At 35.8% G+C, this 23,672-nt stretch overlaps 2 protein-coding genes across 2 annotated transcripts; one reads left to right on the top strand and one right to left on the bottom strand.

The window, feature by feature from the left end:
* LOC109712730 (uncharacterized protein DDB_G0271670-like) lies at positions 8,554-10,147 on the top strand. Its single transcript, XM_020236473.1, has 2 exons — positions 8,554-9,028; positions 9,105-10,147. The coding sequence occupies exons 1-2, from the start codon at positions 8,669-8,671 to the stop codon at positions 9,888-9,890; spliced, it is 1,146 nt and encodes a 381-aa protein (XP_020092062.1). The 5' UTR covers positions 8,554-8,668; the 3' UTR covers positions 9,891-10,147.
* LOC109712934 (uncharacterized oxidoreductase At1g06690, chloroplastic) lies at positions 16,680-20,352 on the bottom strand. The gene is made up of 10 exons (XM_020236752.1): positions 19,707-20,352; positions 18,920-19,011; positions 18,769-18,806; positions 18,484-18,645; positions 18,352-18,374; positions 18,165-18,236; positions 17,906-18,073; positions 17,521-17,603; positions 17,373-17,435; positions 16,680-17,105 (listed from the first exon to the last, which is right to left on the bottom strand). Exons 1-10 carry the CDS (start codon positions 19,921-19,923, stop codon positions 16,920-16,922), a joined length of 1,104 nt encoding a protein of 367 aa, XP_020092341.1. The 5' UTR covers positions 19,924-20,352; the 3' UTR covers positions 16,680-16,919.

Below are 23,672 nucleotides of genomic sequence, written 5' to 3'. Positions count from 1 at the left end.
TGTAATGTGTGCACTCCAATCGATCTCCATGGTTTGTTGTGTGCATTGATTTGAGCACTATCGTCTTTGACCGTGTTCACACATCGAAGAAGATGTGCCAAAATCATATATATATATATCCTGGCATTGCTTAAAACCATGTAATTTTAGTTAAATTAATTAATCAATTATGGGCTTGATAAAGCCAATATGCCATATAATAATATCCAAAACTCTCCAAATGGAATTTGCACCGTCCAAGAGAATCAGTTCACGTTGGAGCGTTACAACAATACTCGACAAAATAAATACAATACAATAAAATAAAAACCGAAATAAAGAAGAGAGAGAGAGAGAGAGAGAGAGGAGAAAGATTTGGGGTGTTGAACCTTAATTAAACAACCATGTTTGAATGTATTAACCTGAAAAATCATGATTTTGAAAACCGAAATATAACCAAAATGATGAAGCTTCTAATTATTGCAATTTAAAAAAAAAAAACAATCTCTATGCGACGCACCGAATTCTTATAAATTAATTAAACAACACCTCTGTTTATTTTGTTAATTAAATTATACCTGCACCAAGTGTTCTAGAATAGAACTGAGAATTAACTGTTTGCATACACGCCGTGGATCGAAGCGTAATCAACGCATGAACAATTAAAGAAAAGGACCTATTGAGCATGATCCCTTTCAATGGAGCATGACATGAACTGTAGCAATACCTGAAGAATTAAACAAATCCCCGAATAACCGCATGAGCGAGTAAAGATCAAAGCGCACAACTTCCGTCAAAATTAGTTTCGTTAATCTTTACCGGAGCTTCTGTATAGACACCCAACGTGTAGTGCACTAGTAGTGCTTCATATTTGTATTATAATTTATACATATATACCAATCTGTGTATAATATATCAGTATGTTTATATATAGTATGAATATATATATATATTAAGGACAAACCAAGAGGATTAGTGGAACTACTCCAAAACTAATGTGGTGAATTTGTACATGGTTAATTAATGTTGAGTGGATATGGGGAAAGAGATTTGATTCCAATTGAGAAAAACTAGTGAGTGATTGATGAAACAAAACAAAGAAGCAGTCGAGTTTGTACCTGGTTAATTATCTGTTTATTATTTTCGCTTATTATTTTGTTGCTTTTTGCAGCAAACGCTGAAAGATAATGATAGTATGCAAAGTATTATGTATTATATTTATTTTGACCGGATTCGGAGTCGAAGTAGTCGAATTTTCGTAACGCATTTTGACGAAATTGCAATCTACGGACAAAAATAATTTTTTAAATTGTATAAAAAATGGATAATAAATATGGTAAAAATTAAAATCATTTTGGGACGCATCTACGTGGCAACGTGCCGGCCCCGTTCCGTCCAATCGTACGGAACGGCAGTTACTCCCCCACCCTGAACCGCTGTCCCCTCTAACGGCTAACACTTTTAACTGAATTGACTAAATTACCCCTCCATGAATGAAGAATTTGTAGGACAACCTAGGAGTAGTAGGGGCATCGGGGTAATTTGACGTGGAGGCGGGAGAAGTGGGAGCCCATGATTAGGATGATCATTAGGAATAAACTAACTCCGTAAAAATCGAAAATTGTTATCAAGCGTAAATTAATCACGTCGAAATTTGGTGCATGGCCATGTCGGCAAGTCATGCTAAATTACGGAAATGTCCTTCGGGATTTTCCTTTAATGCGCGAAGGGGAAGGGTAAAGTGGTCTTTTTGATAATAACCAGGAGTGGTGGGGCTCATGAAAAATTCTAGAATGCAACGGGTATATTAGTGACGTGGCGTAACAAACCAATCAAATTAATCCTTTTAAGAATATATGTCCCATCATAATTGTAAAAAAGTATTTTTATTATACTTTTGTTTGAAAAGAAGGAATGTGATTGGCTTGTTATTGATGACGTGGTGTAAGTGTGACAGTGTAGAATTCCTCGGGGCTCAGAGGCTCCAATCCATCGCGGCCGCAGAGAACGCCATCGCATCGAATTGTACGGCGCACCGGGTGCATCCAAAAACCCCACCTCATTTAATTACTCTAGTGCCTACATGTCGTCACGACAAGCGGCCACGTCATCGTATCGTACGGAATCGTAACCGCAGTATAAAAAGAGTATACAGACGATGGACAGCTGGCGATCATGTGATCCGCCTGCGTTTGGGTATAAGCGGAGATCTCATCCCACCCGTCGGATGGAATAGCAGGGAAAACGAACGGACGTGATCGGCGGAGAAGCGAATCACGTGGTTGTGGGGGGCGGGGGACTCGAGGTGTGGTCAACGTCAGAGCGAGGGGGAGGGGCAAAAGTGTCCTATTGGTAAAGAGAAATTGTCCCCTGGACCCCGTGTACAGTTTCACCTCTTACACCTTACACTTATTAACACCGTAAAATGTATTCACTACATATTAAATAGGATTTATCCACGGTGTAGACGCACTAATTACCCTTTGTTAAAGTTTAAAAGTACTATAAATTATCAATTCATCATGGTTCATTGTGTGCGAGGATACACCGAGTGCAGGAAATATATTCTCATTCTGATTGGTCGGGGCGGTGTGGGCCCCGACGTGAGAAGGAAAGTACCGTTAGGAAAAAGACGAGATCACGTCAAATCGGAGTTACAACGGGGTAGAGAACGGCGATTGCAAATGATCCTGTTGATGGTCGAAATTACGGATTTGCCACCGTAACGACGATGTGTTGGTTCCTGGGCACCGTAAATATCTGGTACTCGATAAGCGTCACGGACTTTGATTTATCTTGTGGTATTAATTAAAATATTTTGCAATTTGCATATAATAAATGCACATTTATTATAGACAAGGTATAGTGTATCCTATGATACACGTTATATTTAATTAAATTTAATTTAAATTTATATTTTAAATTTAAATTATTATTAGTTTAGAAATCAAGAAGATTAAAAGTTTGTTTTATTGTGTTATTTATTTTGCATAAGAAAAGATGAGCCAAACTTTTTCCACCTATTATTTAGTCAAATCGAAGTTTAAAATATATGTTTATATATAGAGTATAGATTTGAAAAAAAAATATTTTGAAATTAAATAGAAAAATAAATAATTTTTTTCCTCTCATTATTTATTTCTTAGAGAAAAAATTAAATTAAATTTGTTTGTTACATATTGTATTATGTATTCGAATACATTCCAATGGTTTCTATTCTTATCGTTACGTATTCATTTTCAACAGTTTCTATTCTTATCCTTATATTTTATAATTTGAAAAAGATCTGTCCACACACGTGTCTTTATATATAGTATATAGTACATATTACATTTTAGATTATCTATGTTGGGATTGATTAAATTTAGGAATAATTTGGTCTATCAATTATTTTATTTGTGCAGAACGCACAAATCCCAAACTCTAATCTGGAGAAAGCATCGAGCGGGATGCTTCGTACGTACCATATTTTAGGGGTATATTTGCGGTAGCGGTTGGATAAGGTGGGATATTATTTGGAATACCAAACGGGGTACTTAGCCCAAGCACTTTAAAAAAGGAGTTTTGGGCTTCCAACCGCAATACCAAACGGGGTCTTAGTTTGATATTTAGATATATCGCTATTAGATAAAATGGAGTTAGAAAAAAAACATATAGATATATGCTTCTGCGTTCTCCGATGGGACGGTAGAAAATATATTATAATAGACTTATCGCAATATGCCGAACGTAATATTACATGCGGAAACAAACAATATATTTTTCTATTATAATTTTCCACCGCACGTAATGCAATCTCCCCACAATTCTAAACAAAACCTTAATAAAACGTATGCAATAAGACTCGCTAATTCATCTATTAGGCTACTTGTGGAAACGGATACAACTACCCTAACCACTCTCATAAGTGATATCACGCTACGTTTTCTTTTTTTAAAACTTGCTTGTTCTAGAACACAAAAGAAAATGAAATAAGGGCTATAATAATAAGAAAAGATTTTAAACACCACCGATCTGGTTTCACACTTTCTCATTTTAGTGTTATGTGATTTAAAGTGTATCAATTTAGTGCCCTGTGATTATTTATTTATTTTTTATTATCAATTTCACTATTTTTTTATTAAATTAGTGACAAAGTTAAAACTAAAGGGTATTAAAGTAAATATTCGATAAATTTAGGTAAGGTATTTAAAGTTTTTTGTATATAATTTGACGAAATATTAACGAAAAAGTTGACGAAAAAATAAAAATGAAACTACAGGACACTAATTTGATACATTTTAAATCACAAGATGCTAAAGTGAGAAAGTGTGAAATTACAGAAGTGATATTTAAAATTTACACTAATAATAACACAAAAAGCTTTAATAATTATTTCAAATCATCTACTTAACTAACCATAAAATATGATGGTCCCATTCATTTAAGTGTAGTACTCCTCTCGTTTCAAAAGCACTGTTTAACAAATTAATTACCTTCTGAATACATTCTCTTTTTAGGGAAGCACTTTCTTCAATTTTATGTTCCACTAAGATCTTAGACTTCTCAGAAAAGGTAAAATTATATTTAGAGTTAATTATATAAAGCTTTCCTTAAACATATCGAATAACAAATATATTCCTACAAAGTTTAACTTTTATTTTTATCTCCATAAAATTCCGGTGATATTCATATTTGCTCATCTTGTTTGTTACCGTTCGAGCGCGGTTTATTTTTTAACGATAGATAAGTAAAATGATATTTTTGCACATACAAATATATCTCTTCAAAAGCCTGAGCTGTTAGAATTATACAGAAATATCCTCTCAAAAAATATTTTACCCGATAACATAATAGAAGTAAAAAGGTCAATTTAACTAATTCACTAATCAGAATTAAATATTTTTACTTATGATTAACTATATTTTTTCTAACGGATCTTACTATATTTGAAAATATTATAATTTTTATAAGGATAAAAATAAAAGAATAAACTTTATAGAAAAATATCTGTCATTCAATATGTTTATAGCGAACTGAATGCAATTAACCCCTTATATTTATAATACTGTGTTTGAATCTTCCGGTATGTATGCCACACACACACACATATATATATATATATATAATATACCGATATGCTGTTGTGAGGTATTATTATATATAAGCAGGCGCTGCATCGTACTCTCAGAGCACGAAGCCTCCGTGCTCCTGAGCCGTTTCGATGATGCGAGCTTATCGAATCCGATCGCTCCTTAAACCTTGATCTAGCGTATTTAAAGTTTCTAGAAAATATTTTTTGCCGATTTTTCGATATCATTTAATACTAGCAATCGAAAGGATTCAAATCAATATTTTAACGGCTGAAAATAAAAATGCCTATAAAAAGTGTGATATAGCGATAAAATTCTTCGAATCAGAAATATAGATCTGTGTTTAAGATAGTTAATAAAGAATTTTATCAAAATTTCACTGATTTGAATACTTCTACACAACCGTTAAACTTGAAAACGGTAGATATCAACCCATTAAAATTATAGATTTGTGAATCCTTTCGATCACTAGGTAAATGATATCGAAAAAATCGCAAAAATTATTTCTAGAAACTTCCAAATGCGCAGATCAAGTCTAACGAGCCGATCTCGCAATTCCGAAAATTCATCATCGAAACGGCTAGGACAGCGGAGGCTCGTGCTCCTGAGAGCACAGCACCCTGCTCTATATATATAATATATACTATATATATATATATATTATTATATAGAGTGGTGCTACTATGCTATCGGAGCACGGAGCCTTCCCGTGTTCCAGTCATTTATCGATGTTTGCGATTTGAATCGCTCGATCGACTCCGTTAACTTGATCTAGAGTATTAAGCTACCTAGAAAATAAATTTTATGATTTTACCGATCACTTGCTAGTGAACGAAGGGGATTAAAATCACGGCTTAAAAATAAAAATCTTACAAAATGTGATAATATGACATTAAAATATTAAATCAAAGATATTGATCTTGTTTTATATAATATGAAGAATTTTCTATCAAAATTTTACGTGATTTGGATATTTCTACACCGTTAAACTTGCAAACGGCTCACTATGACCGTTAAAATTTGTTGATTTTGAGCCCATTCGATCACTAGGCAAATGATATCGAAAAATAATAAAATTTATTTTATAGGTACTTCAAATACTCTAGATCAAGTTTAATGGAGCCGATCGATGATTCGAAAGTCGCAACATCGAAAACGAGCTGGAAGCACGGAGCCCAAGCACGAAAGGCTCCGTGCTTCCGATAGCATAGTAGTCTCACTCTATATATATATATATATATATATATAGTTAGGTTATGCCAAAAGTAACATTTAATCCATTTGGAGACGCCCCCTGGAGATTCAGCGCACATCTCCATGTTGAATCATTACGTATCTACTTTCTTTTGGCCAATCTGAAAAGTTGTCCTTGTTATAAATGCAAAAGGATCTTAGACCAATTTCCTAACATATAGACAACAAATTTTTTGGTCTGGTTAAAAAAAATAAAAATAAAAATGCAGAGACATAAAAATTTTGCTTCTAAGAGGAGAGATTCATCTAACTTAGGTAAGTTTAGCTTGCCTACATAACCAGGACTTGAATATTTTGGAGTGGTGTTAATTAATATGCTGTTCAACTTCCTCTGGTACTTAATGGTCCAAACAAGGTGTAAATTACTCACGAGGTACAATAAATTATTATATAAAGACACTCCAGGATTTGTTGTGTAGTAGTATTAACTATTAATGACATAGTGATAGTATTAGTCAGGAAACAAACATTCAACAACCACCTCAAAACTCTGCACCTATGATAGTGTTTCATTAACAGGTCTTCAAGATTTAGAAAAACTAAGATTTTTTTTTTTTTTTTGAGAGAGAAAGATAATATGTAATTCGCTTCTTTTAATTTTTTAAAAAATGAGCTTAGCTAAAATGAGAAGTAATTTAGACTTATTCAAACATAGAAACTCAGATATCAATCATTAAGCCTTCCGCCGCTGGTGCTTAAAATTCGAACTCAGAATTTCGAGTATTAATCATCAAATATTTTGCCATTTACGTTGAGAAGGGTCGATAAAAGCTGAGAAAATATTTCAATAATTGAGATATATGAGTTTATAGATTTTTTGCAAGGATATATAGCGTTGCTCTCAGTAGTATCATAGGATAAGTAACACTCTTTACGCATCTTTAGTTTGTGGATTGTTGATTCAAGAATTGTTTTGGATAGAAGATCATTAATGCAGTTCATAAGCCAGCGATTTTTGTAATAGTACAATTAGACAAAACTCCAAAGATCCGACAAATTTGCTAATACATATTTAAAATATCTGGCCCATTTCCTGCACATAATTAAGTGGAGAAACAAATTAACATTATTGTTTGCGCGACAAACCTTGAATTATTGAAAGGTATGTAACGAGTCTCAAGATACATCGCGATCACTAGTATTGCCCTGTCCTCAACACTAGAATAGTGATTAGTGCAAGGTTGTTTATTAGTAGGTTTTGTAATCAATTATTTTCCCAAAATGATTAAATTTCTTTTGATACTCACTTTTGGGATACCGAACTTGTAATTGGTGAAGTTTGATTCCTTTTTAGCCAGGTTCCACTTGATATTCTCAAAATTTTAAGTTTACACGTATAACATTTCAAGCTTTTGGAAATACTTTCAATTGAAGAATTTTTCCATCAGATAAAGTTTAACCGTCTGTAAGTCGGGGACAAAAGAGGTTGGTCGATTTTGAGCATGTGGTAGGCAAATGTGAGGCGAATTGTGTGTGTGTGTGCGATTAACTTGTTGTGTCAATGTAGAGCTAACATACGCATAAATTGACAGATGAGAGAGAAGTAGACAATTTCAGTGACGTGCCTACCGTAGACGAGAGTGAATTATAAGATTTTCCTGCTCATGCTAATCTCGTGAATTGCTTGCGTGCTTCTAAATGATACCAGAAAAAGATGACTGGTCGATTTAGGAGATGTGTGGAGCCGAAATGAGGGTTAACTTTGTGCATACTCCGATTGTGCTATTCTCGTGAATAGCTTGCGTGCTATTTAGATTTTATGTATATATATATATATCTGATTCTATTCTTAAATTATAACTTACTATATATTCAGTATTTTGTTCTCGCACTGCTCGGAGATATACCATTCATTAAAATGCATCATTTTCTATTTTGCGGAATTATATAAGGTGTGTAATGTACGGAGTGCATGGGTAAATATAGACATTAGTTTTTTTTTAAAGGCAAAGATTATAGTAGATTATGTTTTAAAATGTTTATAATTTTACCTGTGAAAGAGAGAGAGAGATAGAGAGAGAAAAACAAGCAACCAAAAAAGAAAAAAAGAAAAAAAGAAAAGAAAAAGTAAATTCGCAGAAACGAGGCGAGCGCTACCGCTACAGAATACAGTGGCGGAAATTACAGCAAAAGCCACTTGGTACAGAGCGCCACGTAGGCGTCCGTTATTTGTTCGCATCCCAAAAGGACGCTTATTTATGCGGAACCTCACCCCCTCACTCTCTCTCCTCTGCACCATCACGGCATCACCACCACCATCACCACCCTCTCTCTCTCTCTCTCTCTCACGACAACCACAACCACCACCGCCACCACCACAACCACAACCACAACCACCACAAACGGGGCGAAAACGCTAGGGTATGGTTTCAGCCTGCGTCAACAGCAGCGTCGCCATGTCGCCGGAGGCCTTCGGAGCTCCGGCGAAGATACCCGGCGCCTATGGATGGATCAGCCCGAGGGTTTCCTTCAGCGGCGACTTCGCCGGCGATGAGAGCTCGGCCGCGGCGCCCAGATCGCCGGAGAAGCCGGATCCGGATGGATCCCTCAAGGATCTCCCGGATTTCGAGTTCCGACTCGACGACCCCGTCGCGATGCTCCCCGCCGACGAGCTGATCTCCAACGGGAGGCTGGTGCCGCTCCAGGTGGCGGCGGCGGAGCGGCGGGAGGGGGGGATACGGGCGGCGGAGGAGGCGGCGCCGCCGCCGCCGCGGATCGCGGCGGTGCTCAGGTGCCCCCGCACGTCTTCTGCCGCGTCGTCGACGTGAAGCTCCATGTCGGTTTCCTTCGTGGCTCAAGAAGCAGCAGAGCCCCAAGCCGGAGCCGCAGAAGCCCGCGCCGGCCCCGTCCCGGAACCCTAACCCTAGATCCATCCGCCGCCTCCTCCTCCATCGGAGCCCCAGGACCCCCGCGCTCGACGCGTCCCTGAGCCTCCCGCTCCTCCGCGACCCCGACGTCGCCTCCGTCTCCATCTCCTCCCGCTTCTCCCTCTCATCATCCTCCTCCTCCTCCTCCTCCTCCTCGTCCTCCTCCTCGGGCCTCGACCACGACGAGCACCCGCGCCTCTCCCTCGACTCGGAGAAGCTCTCCCAGAGCCAGATCCAGGCCCCGCCGCGGCTGCGCCTCTCGTGGCCGCGGTCCGCGACGGCACAGAGGGTCGGGCAGAGCCCGATGTGGCGGGACGCGGCGGCGGAGGGGGACGCTGCGCCTCCGCCGCCGTCGAGGGGCCCGTCGGTGGACAGCCCGAGGCTGAACGCGGCGGGGAAGGTTGTGTTCCAGAGTCTGGAGCGGAGCTCGAGCAGCCCCAGCACCTTCAACGGGGGGCCGCGGGTGAAGCACCGGGGCATCGAGCGCTCCTACTCCGCCAACGTCCGCGTCGCCCCCGTCCTCAACGTGCCCGTGTGCTCCCTCCGCGGCTCCGGGAAGGGCCCCTCCGTGTTCGCGCTCGGAACGCTCTTCTCCTCCTCCTCGCTGCGGAGGGAGCGCGAGGCCTCCTCCTCCTCCTCCTCCTCCTCCTCGGCGGTCGCCATGGCGAGGGGCGGGAGTAGGTCGAAGATGGAGAAGGACAAAGCTTCAGGCCATTGAATTTGAGGAAGGGCTTCTTCTTCTCTCAGTCTCAGACTCTCAGGCAAAAAAAAAAAAATCTTCTGAGAAAGGAGATTGAAAATTTGGGGAAAAAATAGTAGCTTATTTTAATTCGGTTTGTTTTGTTTTTGTTTTTCCCTTTTTAATCTACTTTTTCCGTTTGTTCTTTTTCCTTCTTTTTTTTTTTTTTCCTCTCTTCTGGGATAGTTGTAAATAAGTAGATTGCAATGCAGTTCTTCTTGTTTTTCTATTTTGCAGTATTTTTCTTTGCGTTGAAGTTTTTCCGCTAATTTTCTTTACGATCTTTGTTTCGAGAATCTTTGCTATTTTTAGGGTTTATGCTTAGCCACTATAATCCTTCTAAAATTCTGATTTTAAACTTTTTTTCTTAAATGAAAATTTAGTTTATTTACTTGAATTGAAATATGGAGATGATTTATTTAAGTATATATACTGTATACAGCGATGCGATGCATGAGCATGATTGAGCGGATGCATAACTGTTCAGGTGTAAAATTAGCAATAAACATTAACAAATGGTCTCTATCCAAGTTATGATCTTTTTGCGTTTTTACAATAGTAATTTTTAGATAATGCTATGAATTTTATGAAATTTAATTCGTTATTTATTGACTGGATTTGATCCGAATTAATATATTGAATTTGATTGCCATAATAATATATATATATATATTAATTAAGTATCACTTTCCTTTTATTTAAGCAGTATGAGCGGAACCAAAAAAAAAAAAAAAAAAAACAAATACCAAATAACGATTAACGAGTTGTGTGTATGGATTTGATGTAATAATGTATAATAAAACTTATTTAAATTACGCTCAGCTTTGCTTTAAAATTAATACTTAATTTTTTAATTTATCCGATTTAAATTATTTAATGATTATTGTTGTGATTACTAAAAGCTTAGTTATAAAAAAAACTCTTCTTGTAGTTTGCCTCGTATCTCAAATATCTTCTTGTATAAAAAATATAAACAATATTAATTCTACACGTTAATTTGTGTTTAAATATTTGAATTCTCACACTTGATGACGAGAAGCTCTTTCTTCATAATTTCTCTTAAAATTTGGTTTCCAAAAGTATCCAAAAAAAATTCGAACGGATTAACTTATTTGGGGCAAAATTAAAATACAAGATCCGTATTATTTAAATTTTTTATATAGGATGATATATAAGACCAAAAAAAAAAAAAAAAAAANTTCTCATCTCCAGTGTCTAGCTTATTAAAAAAAATATATTTTAAATCAAGCCTTTTTTTTTTCAAAAAAAAAAAATCTAATTTAGAAAAGAAAATGTAACATAATAGCATTTATTTATTTGTTAATTAGGAGAGAAAAAAAAATCTCTCTCTCCTCCCAATCCAATAATATTTAAAAATAATTACTGAGTGATCATTCTTTTATTATTATTACTATTATTGCTACTATTTAATTTGACAATACAAGTCAAATTTGATTATATTGACTTGTACAATTAAATTAAATATTAGTAACGGTAGTGGTAGTAGTAATAATAATAATAATAATAATAATAATTATCATTTGTAGGAGAGAGAGATAGAAAAAAAATTTTCTCTTTCCTAATTAACATATAAATGCTATTAAGTCGCATTTCCTTTTTCAGAGCCCGGATCAAGCCTCCGATTTACCCACTCTTTTTTCTTATTTTTATTATTATTACATTTTACATTTTTTTTAAAAAAAAAGAAAAGAAAAGAAAAACTGGGAGTGTTCTGTGACCGTTGCTGCTATTTTTGGTAACAAGATTCCCTTCTATTTCGCCGCTGCTTCTGTCGTTCCCTGCAGGCTCGTGGTCGTAAAAGCGCCCCCGTTGTTGTGTTACTGCGCCCACACACATTTTACTTTTTAAGTTAATTTTATACAGGTCGCTATAAATATAGTAAATTATAAATATATAATTTTATAAAATTTAATTTATATAGATTATTATTTTGTTAAAAATTTTAATATTTTCAAATATATTCTTCTGATTTGTTACCGTTAAAATATTATTTATTTTACAAGTGAAATAATCTTTTTGCAATCATAAATATGTTCCTAAAAAAATTTCAACTGCTAAAGAAATAAAAAGGTTAATTTATCTCATTAATTAACTAAGCTTGAGTATTTTACCTATGATTAACTAATTTTTTCTAACGAATCTTAACAGTAAGAACATAATCAGAAAATGTCAGAACTTTTGTAGAAATAATATGTAAAAGTTGAACTTTATAGCAATATACTTTTACATTATTTAAGTAGTTTTTAATATTTGATAAATAAAATATAGGATCACGCATTATTGTATTTAGCTTTTTAAATTATTTATAAATTAATTAGTAGGTGAATCAAACTCGCTGCTTTCAACCATAGTTAGTTAAGTCGGATTCGGTAAAAATTCAGTACGGCTATAATTCGGATAAATTTTATTTTTTAATTTTTAAATTCGTTGAAAAATACGGCTAAAAAACGGGTTCAGTAATTATTCGGATACGTAATTTATACGGATATTATACGTTAACCAATTAAAAATTCGGAATAAAAAATTCGGCTATATAATAAATAAAATTTATATATTTAAAAATAATAATAAATAATTACAAATTTATAAATAAAATATTATATAAATATTTCTATATAAAAATAAAATAAAATATAATAAATAAATATATATTTATAATAATATAAATATATTATATATATATATATATATATATGATATATATATATATGTTGAGCTATGATACGTTTTAAAGTTATTCACCATCATGGTGACTTTAGGTTTAGGTTTTAAGCCATTGGATCTACTTTTGATTATTATAGCCTGTGGATTAAACACTATTCCAGTCCCTACCACACCTACCACATCAGTCTCAACTGCACTCTCTCCATCCAAGGCTAAAAACACACGTAAGTATCACCCCAATGTACTTTTACAGTATCTTAGCCGTACTCATATATATATATATATATATATATATATATATATATGAGAGGGAGGTCCACTGTGGCCACTGTGGACCTCCCCCTCATGCGGTCCACGAGGCTGAAATAGCCTCGTGGACCGCGCACCTCCCAATTCCTAAAAGTCCGGATATTCTACTGTTCATCTTCCACTTTTCTGGTGCCGGCGTCGGGCGAGGACATGGATTCGCCGCCGCGGCCCTCGCTCCCGGCGACGGCAAAGGCGGCGGAGGACGACGACGACCCTGGCGGCGTCGACGCGAGCGGCGACGACGCGACCCTCGGCAGCAAGTCCGCGACCGCGCGATCGCGATTTTTTGGGCGAATTATTCGCGAATTGCGAATAATTCGCGAATAATGATTTTTGATGAAAAAATCGCGTATTTTGTTCGAATTTTTCGGAAAAATACGAAATTCGTCATTTAATTCGCATTTTGAAAAATACGCGAATAATTCGCGTATTAATCGCGAATTTACTAACTATGCTTTCAACCACTCAGAAAAACCAGGCCTTTAGCCGTTCATTCTAATTTTTCATTTTTATAAATAGGTTAGTATCCGATATTTAGGCCCTGGGCTTGGGTCTTATTATCGCTCGACCATTTTTTTACTTCTACCAGTAAAGGAAAAAATATATATATATATGCGGTTAAATGTCTTAACGGATCAGGTATTTATTTTCGTCGGTGTTGGCTCCACAAAAATAAATAAATTATTAATAATATTTTATTATTATTATTATTTTGTCTCACAAGTGGATGGTTGCATTATAAAAATAAATAAAAAGTAGGCAAATGGATAAAAGGCCAAAAAAGAGAGGAAAAAAAAAAAAAAGAAAAAGGAAAACAGTGCGCAGTTTGTACCGACTCACCTGGTTGCGCAGTTCAAATGCGAGGCTTGTCTTAAAACAATGGAAAAATTGGGGGACATTGGGACGTGCTTATTAGTTTCAGGAGCACATTTTTGCAGGTAGTGTCCCAAACCTCTTACTTATTCAAATTTCCGCCTATTATCTATACCCACAATAACTCGTCGCGTCTAAATTATCTGTCCAAAATATTTAAGCTCAGTTATTATCATTAAAGATCTTAATTCTTATATTTTTCATATATAATTTTTTTCCCCGCTATCTAATGTAGGATTATTCGGGGTGTTATGTTTGTATTAGTATTAGGGTCTCTAAATTTTTCATTTTTAATTATGACTCTGGAAAACCAAATATAATACAAAATGTAGCTATTCAACTTACTAATATACTAATAATTCATTGGAGAATCAGGGCTCTTGATTCTTATATTTTTATATATAATTTTTTTTTATCTGATATAGCACTATTAAAGCGTCACATCATCTACGGTAGAATTTAAAGAGTGATCTAGTGAAAAAAAAAAAAGTTTCTTTTAGCTAAATACCAAATTTTTGCTTCTCATACCTAATCGAAAAAATTGGTACAAAGCCTCGCCAGGTAAATAAAATTAAAACTCACAAGCCCAATAATAGGGGAAAAAAAATGATTAATTGATTGGGAATCAATCGGTAAAGTAACTAACAATTGAGCTGATCCTGAGGACCCCAGAGGAGGGTCTAAAATCAAGTTTTAATGGTCAAACAAACAAAGGTGGTGGCACTGGACAATTCCAAACAGTGTTAGTACTGAAGAAAAGAATAAGTATATCATCTACAGATGTTTCTCATCTTTTGGTGGCTACATAATCCTGTTCAGGTGGTACCCCATCATCCATGATCAGTGCTGCTGCACAAATGAGTTGCAATTTTGATTAGTTGTTGCTTGTCCCACCCCTCCTCATCTGCTCCTATTCTTCTCTACGACCTAACTGGGGACCAATTAATAGGCATGAGCAGGGATTTTCCATGCGTATAATTTAATGATAAAAATATCACTCTTTTTTTTTTCTTTTTTTTTTTTTTAAGAGATAAATAGCACACTACCTGCTTCGTTTATTTCATTTAAAAATAAACTTAGCTGGAAATGTGAATCAATTAGGATTCAAACTTGAGACCTCGAATATCAACCACCAAACTCTTTGCCACTTGCTCTAGGGACGGTCGGTAATGTCACTCTTTGTTAGTTTAAGCTCTCAGACTAGTAAAAAAAAAAAAAAATGCTTCTTACGGTAACGTTCGGGACAGTAAGTTCGTAAGTTTTTCGTCCACACATGCTGGGCTCCCGCTCAAAATCTATCAAAACCTCTCCTCCTATTTATTATTTTGTACTTTACAAAATAACACTTCGTCCTTTTGTGGTTTCTGAGTAATTTATTGTGAGGAAAATGACGCAGAAAAATTTAAAGATTTTTGAATAATGTTTAGGTTTGTTTTATGAGCCGTACAGTAATAACATAGATGATAAAGTAGAAGTTTTCTTTTTTCTTTTTTTCTTTTTTTCTTTTTTACCTCTCCCTAAAATTTCTCCAATACAACTGGTCAAACCCGTGAACGGCTTTTGTTCGCGGTCAACCACTTGCCCTAGCCACAGTGTTTTCAGGGCCTTGCACCTCATTTACCTCCTCATATATATAATCTCTCTCTCAATCCACAATTCTCTTGTTAATATCCATTCCAAAAAAAAGAAGAGCCTTTTTCATCTCAATACATATATAAACAAAGGAGGAAGAGAAAAGACAATTATGTCGCAGGCAAGGAGAGACGAAGAAGAAGGATCTGGCCAAGCCCAGCTCGTTCGCGAGAGAGCCCACCTTCCACGAGATGCAAAGGTCCTTTCAGTGTCTTATCACACCAGATGTACTACATCGCTGTCTGTCACGTAGTGAAATGATCACATATTATCCATCAATTCTCATACTTCAAATTAGTGAAACTCTCACTAACTAAGAATGAGAGTGAAACATTTCTAATAGGCCTAAAAATAAGCTAAGTTGAGTCGACCCTAGCCTTGTTTGATTTAGGGCTAGATAAATTTTGCCCGGCTTGGACCTTGACTCGACTCAGAACTTTTATACCTATTTCTAATATGAGTCCGTTAAACGAGCATACTGACTAACACTGGTTGTGAAAAATAGTCCATTTTGAGGCCTCTTGATTGCTGTGATAAATTGACTAGCTACTAAAACTTGTATTTAATGTTTTTCAGTTGGTAGGTGATGTTACCCATGATCAACTCTGTGATGCCATTCATGAGGAAGTAATTAACTCCGAGATGATGCAGCGCAACGTCTCTTCCCTGGCCCTGCAAGAGAAACAGAGATCTGAGAACAACCCAGGTTGCCAAAAAGGTTGATAATTTACCCCCCATGAAAGGAGCAGCGCGAAAAACACATGTTAGTAAGTTAACAGTGATGATATTAGACGAATAATCGCCCAAAGTATCACTCCAATGTATCTCTTTATGTACTTATACTAGCCTACGGATGTACTACGATGTATGCAAGAACACGACTCATTGATGAAGAAAGATTTGTGGTTTTATTCTTGCTTCTGCCTACTTGGCAACTCAGAACAGACACTAAAAAATTCTCGCAAAAGATGAACCATAGAAAGATATTGGGTTCGATCAATTTATTCTGTCTACATGACACTGTTAAAATGGTAACTACAAATGGAGAAGAATCTTACCGAACTCGAAAATGATTAGAACTAACTTTTCCATGATATTATCAGTAGAGCTTTACGGTAGTTTCCTTGAATCAAGAGGAGGACTTGCCCATAATGAGAAAGTTAACAAAAAGAATGATCGTAAGAAATTACCGCAGACTCGAGCATTTGATGCAGTAGACACAAGAGTATAACAACAAAATGTCAACGGAGAAAGAACCACCACAAACAGTTAGTCAGGAACATTCCGTATATTCTTCATCATAAAACTCTAATTTAACATGTTTTCCCAAATGTACTAATACAGTTGAAAAGAATTAGTCACCTTTCCTCTCCCCCCCCGCCCCCCCACCACAATTGTTGTGTATTTACAGTATCGTATACTCAAACTCCAAAGTATTGCAAGTTTGTATAGAAAGGCACATTTCCAATCGTACGCACGAAAATTTTCTCTTTGTTTCTCATAATGGGACTATAACTTCTCAACTGGGAACCCAATGACCGGTTTTGTCTCTGATGCTACAGAGCGGAGTTCCTCAATCTCTTGATCGGTAAGTTGCCAGCCGAGAGCACCTGCAAATTCAGTGGCTTGCTCTGCGTTTTTAGCGCCAGGGATGGGCACGACGTTCCCTTGACATATCAACCAGTTCAAAACCACCTGCGAAACAGCTTGTTTACTTAGTTGACGAGATTCCATAGGGTCGGGTACTTACCCTTTTTTGTTTTCAAAGAAAGAATCTGTCATCTGTCAGCACATACGATCACATAGCATTTCAGTTTAGAAAACAAAAATATTAACTACTACCGAACGAAGTCTAAGTTCGTATTTCGTTGATCATTTAGAGATCCTCTTTGGAAATGCCAAGGTACTGCTGTAGCTTTAAGTGAGAACTTAAAAGCAAGTAGTTCTAAGACGGAGTAGCACCTGAGTTTGGGTTTTCCCATAATTCTGTCCAATCTCTTTGATTCTGTTCAGGAGAGGTTGTAGCTGTAAAAAAAAAGGCGGCGGCTTGTCAATAGAAATGGCTTATGTAATATTAGGACAAACAAAGTACAGTGCTTGGTGATATTGCCTTTGCAAGAAACTCAGGAGTGTAAATACGGCCTCGAGGACCTGTTGGTGGATTTTCCGGAGTGTACTTTCCAGTAAGGGCACCTGAAAAGGATTGACGTAGTATATAAAATTTCCGCTCAAGAAACCTAGATTAAAAGAAATTTACTCATCTATGTTATGCTACTAAGCAGTTTCCTGTGCTGGATTGTCATAATGCATCTGAAATGTAATCTATAAAATAAAGAAGAATTTTCTAACAGTCAATCAAACCCGATGATTAAGCAAATGCTGTACTTGATAACCTACGAACTAAATGCTGTACTCGAAATAGAAAGCACAAAAGCAATGAATTTCACATATACACATAAAACAAGAATATAATTTAAAAGGAGTAAAATTTGTGCCTTGAGCTATAGGAGAGTAGGCAATCAAGGTGATCCCCAATTCATCGCAAGCAGCCTTCACGCCATTCTCCTCTGGAAGTCTGTATATGAGACTGTAATTTACTTGGTTTGAGGCCAGTGGAATACCCCGCTTCTTCAGTTGATTATAAGCATCTCGAAGGCGCTTTTCTGACGCATTACAATAAAGAAAAAAATATCAGATAATAATATTTTACACAATCGTATGTTTATGATCTGCAGGATCAAGTAAGAAAATAACCGCTGTAGTTTGAGACTCCGACTGCTTTAACAAGGCCCTGCTCAACAGCATCTCCAAGGCCATCAATGTATCCTAAATGATTGCCAAAAATTTATGTTTCGCTTCATTGTACTGTAGTAACAAGTTCATTAAATTACAGCTAACATGTTACTTCCCCTTGTTTTCAGATATGTCTAGTATGAACTACCTTCATTTCCCCAAATCCCTGGCCTGAAAACAACAAGAACAACAACACAAAAAAAAAAAACCACTTTTCCTTAGTATTTTAATTAAAAAAAGCTTCAAACAAAAGAAGTAAGAATGGGTTTTATAAGCAGACCAATGAAGCTGGTAGAGATCAACTGAGGAGAGTCCAAGGCGCGAAAGTGAATTCCTGAGAGCAGAGAGAACACTCCCCCGCCCAAACCGCCAAGGAAGAGCTGCAAACTTTGTCGCGACCGCTACCTCAACTGATTCCTTCTGTTGCCTTTCCTTAATGAATCTAATGTAAAGCGCATATTCCAATTAACATCATTCCCCAAAGTGGCAATCAAGAAGAAGTTAAAACATGTCGAAGAGATACTTATACAGACAGATATCTAAGGAAGTAAGTAAGCAGCAGTACCTTCCGAGTAATGTTTCAGAATTCACGGCTCCCATGACCTACAAAGAAGAAACATAAGCATGCGAGCTATTTAGCTCTCTATTTCCGACCAAGTCACCGAATAGGTGAAATTTGAGAACAAAAGGAAATAAATAGTTGGTTTCGTATATACCCCAGCGCCATAAACTTCTGCTGTATCAAAGAAGGTTATGCCGCTATCGATGCTCGCATTAAAAGCGGCCCTAGCGGCCTTCAGTTTCCTATCTGATAATGATGAGGAGAAAATTAAACACGAAGATCTCCGATTATATATATATCAACTAAAAACTAAGCTAAAAAGCAAACAAACTACATTCGGTCTACATACTAAATAATAAATCACCACTGTCTTATACCAAGTTAAAAACACAGAAATAGCAGTAACATAATTGAGCAGGGTGTTTGCAACACTCTATGTAAAGTATAAATAAAAAGATTGCATTATAGAATTTGGCTTAATTAGATTCTAACAAAACCATTCCTTACAATTGTTTCTCTACTTTTGCTACTTCAAACTCTGCAATTAAACTGTTGCATATATAACTTAAACAAATCGTTCGCTAATAGCTTAATCGTTTAGAGAACAACGGTTGTTTCATATAGCCTAACATGGTATTAAAACAGGATGTCCTCAGTCCAATTCGGGAAAGTGTTGAATATAAAAATATAGAGACAAACGATGTTTCATAAAATTCAACGCAAACAAATCAAAACAACAACCAACGAGATGTATTTGGCTGAAAAATGGCTCTTTTCGAGTGATGAAACTTGTAAACACATCTCCAAATCACAAAATTTAACACAAATTAGGGCACCAAAATCCACAGCACTAATCACAGAGTGTAATAACACAAAAAGATCGGGATTTGGAAAGAGAGAGAGAATTAAAAATAAAATCAAATTAGGAAAAAAAAAATCACCATCCCATTCGAAATCGTTCCAATAAGCGGTGTCTCCCCAGGACCAAGCCCCAATCCCCAATTTCGTCACCTTCACCTCCGAACCCCCGAGCTTCACCTTCTCCTCCTCCGCTCCTCTCAGCGCCGTAGCGTTGCTCTCCGAAGCAACGGCTCTCGCCCCCAAACCTCCCCGATAACGAATGGGGGAGAACCCTACGCCGCAAAATTGGAGCGCCATGGGAGAACGTGAGAACCCAACTCCCACGAAGACGACGAGGACGGGGACTTGAATCGAAATGTAGCCGCAAACTGAGATTTTTTTTGTTTTTTTTGTTTTTTTTTTTGTTGAATAAAAAAAAAGGGGAGATAGGGAAGGGGTTAGTGTTGGATGTGATATATGTACTGAGAGTCTGATAATCCCCACCCTCAACTATAGAAATTTTGAAAGTAGTCCTTCGGATCTTTTTGTTTAAGTACCTTGATAAAGTTTGAGTAATTTTATTTAGAAGAAAACCAAGTCGGAAGGGTCCTTATTGACAATAACGAGTAGTTGAGGGGTTCCAATACAATTTTACAGATTCCATCCCGCGTGCGCTGGATAAGCTCCGAACGTGGACGCACGAGTGTACGCCACGTGGCATCATTGTATTCGTTCGGAGATCTCAAAAAATGGCTTTATATATAAAAAAAAAAAAAATACAAACAAACAGTAACAAGATGCCTGTGTGCCCTAGTGTTGTGTAATAACACTAACATAGTAACATGCATGCATAAACTAACGGATTAACTTGATAAATCTAATCCATGACCATCATTTTTTTTTTTTTCGGAGTGTATGTAAAATCATCGGTTGAAGTAGTACTTGAGATCGATCGGTGGTGCACCCACGAACAGCTACAGCTTCTTCGGTTAGCAAGCAAGCTAGAAGCTCATGTTGTTGTGCCATCGATCGCGCGACAGCATTAGAATATGAAGATCAAGTTAAGTTTTTTTGATTATTGACTTATTAATTGTTGGATACTTAAGCTTAGCTAGCTAGTGAACTTGTGACGTTCATATTTGATATGAATATTGATCAATATTCTTCTTAATAAGATAATCGAATTGTGCAAAGTAGGAAACCGAGAGTGTAGATGATCATCACGAAGAAAATGAAATAGCTAGAACAATAGCGATGATCAAGGCTTCCCCAACCAAAGATAATTTAGTAGTCTCTCCTCAGAAACAAGATGAAACATAGGCTTGATCTGAAGTACATAGATCCGTGATAAGGAAGCAAGATCAGTGCTTGAAATGCCATGAGAAAATCTATTGTTTGGTCCAATTTTTACAGCGACAACGAAGTATTTTGCTCATATTTATTGTACAAACCGTTCGAGAGTAGAAAACTAATGTATTATGCGTTTCTGAAGTAAGATGATTGGAATCAGTCACCTGGATTACCTAAAAGCGTATTATCCATAAATAGATCTTCTCGCGCGTGAAGGGTATGTAATAATGTACAGTACATGGCATGCTAAACTGGAAATAAAAATAACTAAATGTAAGTACAATGCGCTTGCTCTACCTATTAAAAGGTAATTAAGCAGTTATTTACTAGGTAATATCCATCAATTTGCACTCCACAATGAAAATCTCAAAGATCTAATTAATGAAGATTCTCATCAAAAAAGAAAATGCTCATGATCAAGAAACGAATTATGAAGGTTGATCAAATCTCGTGAAGGATCATTTAATGAAGATTCTCATAAAAAAGGAAATGTTTTATGATCAAGAGACGAATTAGGAAGATTGATCAAATCTCGTGAAGAATCATTTAATAAAGATTCTCATCAAAAAGAAAATGCTCATGATCAAGAGACGAATTAGGAAGGTTGATCAAATCTCGTGAACTTGCCAGTGTATTTACCAAGCCGCTTTCTAAATCTGTTTTTACACAATTATGAACCAAACTCGGTATATGGTCTAGACAGCTGCCTAGTTTGTAGGGGAGTAATGAAGATTCTCATCAAAAAAGAAAATGTTCATGATCAAGAGACGAATTAAAATGGTTGATGAAATCTCGTGAAGAATCAATTGTACTCAACCAAAATTGATTTCAACCACTCAAGAAAGGAAATTATGATTGTATTTTATTATTTCAAATTGTTTTCTTTTATGCATATCATACCATTTGTAATATTTTGTAACTTCTATATATTTTAATACAATAAGGAATACTCTCAACAAGGAGAGAAATTAAACCATTCAAATATTCTCTACTGAAAATCTATTATTCAGCAATGATAATTTCAAAAAGAACAATTAATTAATGCTACTTTTTGGTTGTAATCTTACAACTTAAGAACCTTCCTTGTAAACAATATACGTACGATGATAACAAGTTTGCAGTTGAAGACGCTATATAATTTGATCACGCTTTGTGAAGTCACTACCTGAAATCGGAAGAGAACTTCTATATATTAAATGTGTATTTCATCCTTGACAACTAATTCATGTTAAACTGAATTAAAACTATATATTCAGAAATAATCCATCTTGTAGAGTCTCCTAATTTTGACCCCCAATCATCGCAAAAAGAGAGATGCGAATAAAAACTTATAAGATCATGAAGTGAATCAACTTAATTCAAACGAGACATATATATATATATATATGCCCAAAACAGGAAAAAAAAAAGAAAAATAAAACACCAGTGTAATTCCCATGGTACATAATTGCAATTTGTTTGTAGAGCTAGAAAAGTAAATGAATCCCGTTATGGAACTATAAATAAACACAAATAGGCAAAGAATAACAGTGAAAGAAACAATTTGGAAATGCATGCAATTGAGGATATCGATTGAGCAAAATTGCAATAGTTGATGTTGTACATGATCTACGAAAACTGTCCTTTGTTTCATATATCAAAAGGCAACCTCATAAACATCAATGTTATATTTTAGTATTACAGAAATGAATTAAGCTAATGTTATTTCACTGGTAAAATAAGACTAGTTTTGGAGAAGCAAGCAATGGGTAAAAGAATTAATTAAAAATTGGAAGTTTACAATTAAGGGAACCAATTAGCCAAGACACAACCTTTAACACAAAAATTTTTCGATCATGATAAACAGTTGTTTGTAGCTTACATAATCAGAATTTCCTTGAAATTAATTTCAATTTTATGTTTGTCTAATTAAACCCTTTTCACGGCAAAATTATTATTGTCTAAAACTTGAAATTAAAGTACTTGATGAAACCTATATATATAATCAGAACTGATCTCTCTCTCACTCTCGGTTCACTTTAATTCAATATATATATATATATATTAGAATCACCATCTTGCCTAAAGATTTAATTTAAAAAGAAAAAACAATTTCAGCACATGATATTGAAATAGCATCTGAACCAAATGGAAATAAAATAGCTCCTTTAGAAAGTTTATATGTCTATGCTAAATCAATTCGCAGTTAATTACTTGTTTATCAATAGTTCAACATGGTCCTTGAAATTAACAAAAATATATACCCAGCAGGTTGGGCTCAGATCGAAATGAAAGGGGAAAAAAATAAAAAAAACTTTATCCAGTGGTTATATTATTGCATATTTATATATTTTCTAACACATGATGAACTCACAGTATGTAAGTTCAGAGTAGAAAAGGCCAATAAATACGTTCCTTATTAAGCCCCGTTCTCGATGCATGTATATATATACATGGTACACATATATGTATATATTTCATGCCCAAACACAACACTCAAGGCCTTTTTTTATTCTGTAACTATTCTATATATATATATACATCCCGTATGTAGTAGCTAAGATATATAACTAACACCACGACCTCACCACACTACTAAATTAACCTCGGATAAGCATGTGATATAACCATTAGGCCGCAGGAGCTACATCACCGTCGTCGTCGTCATCGTCGTCCCCATCGCCATGTTTTCCTCCGCAGGCCATATGATCATGAGAAATTACCATGTCATGGGTCTC

The sequence above is a fragment of the Ananas comosus genome, linkage group 7 (assembly GCF_001540865.1).
Source record: "Ananas comosus cultivar F153 linkage group 7, ASM154086v1, whole genome shotgun sequence".
Lineage (NCBI taxonomy): Eukaryota > Viridiplantae > Streptophyta > Magnoliopsida > Poales > Bromeliaceae > Ananas > Ananas comosus.
The sequence above is the reverse complement of the archived record's forward strand: the minus strand, read 5'-3'. Positions and strand labels throughout refer to the sequence as shown.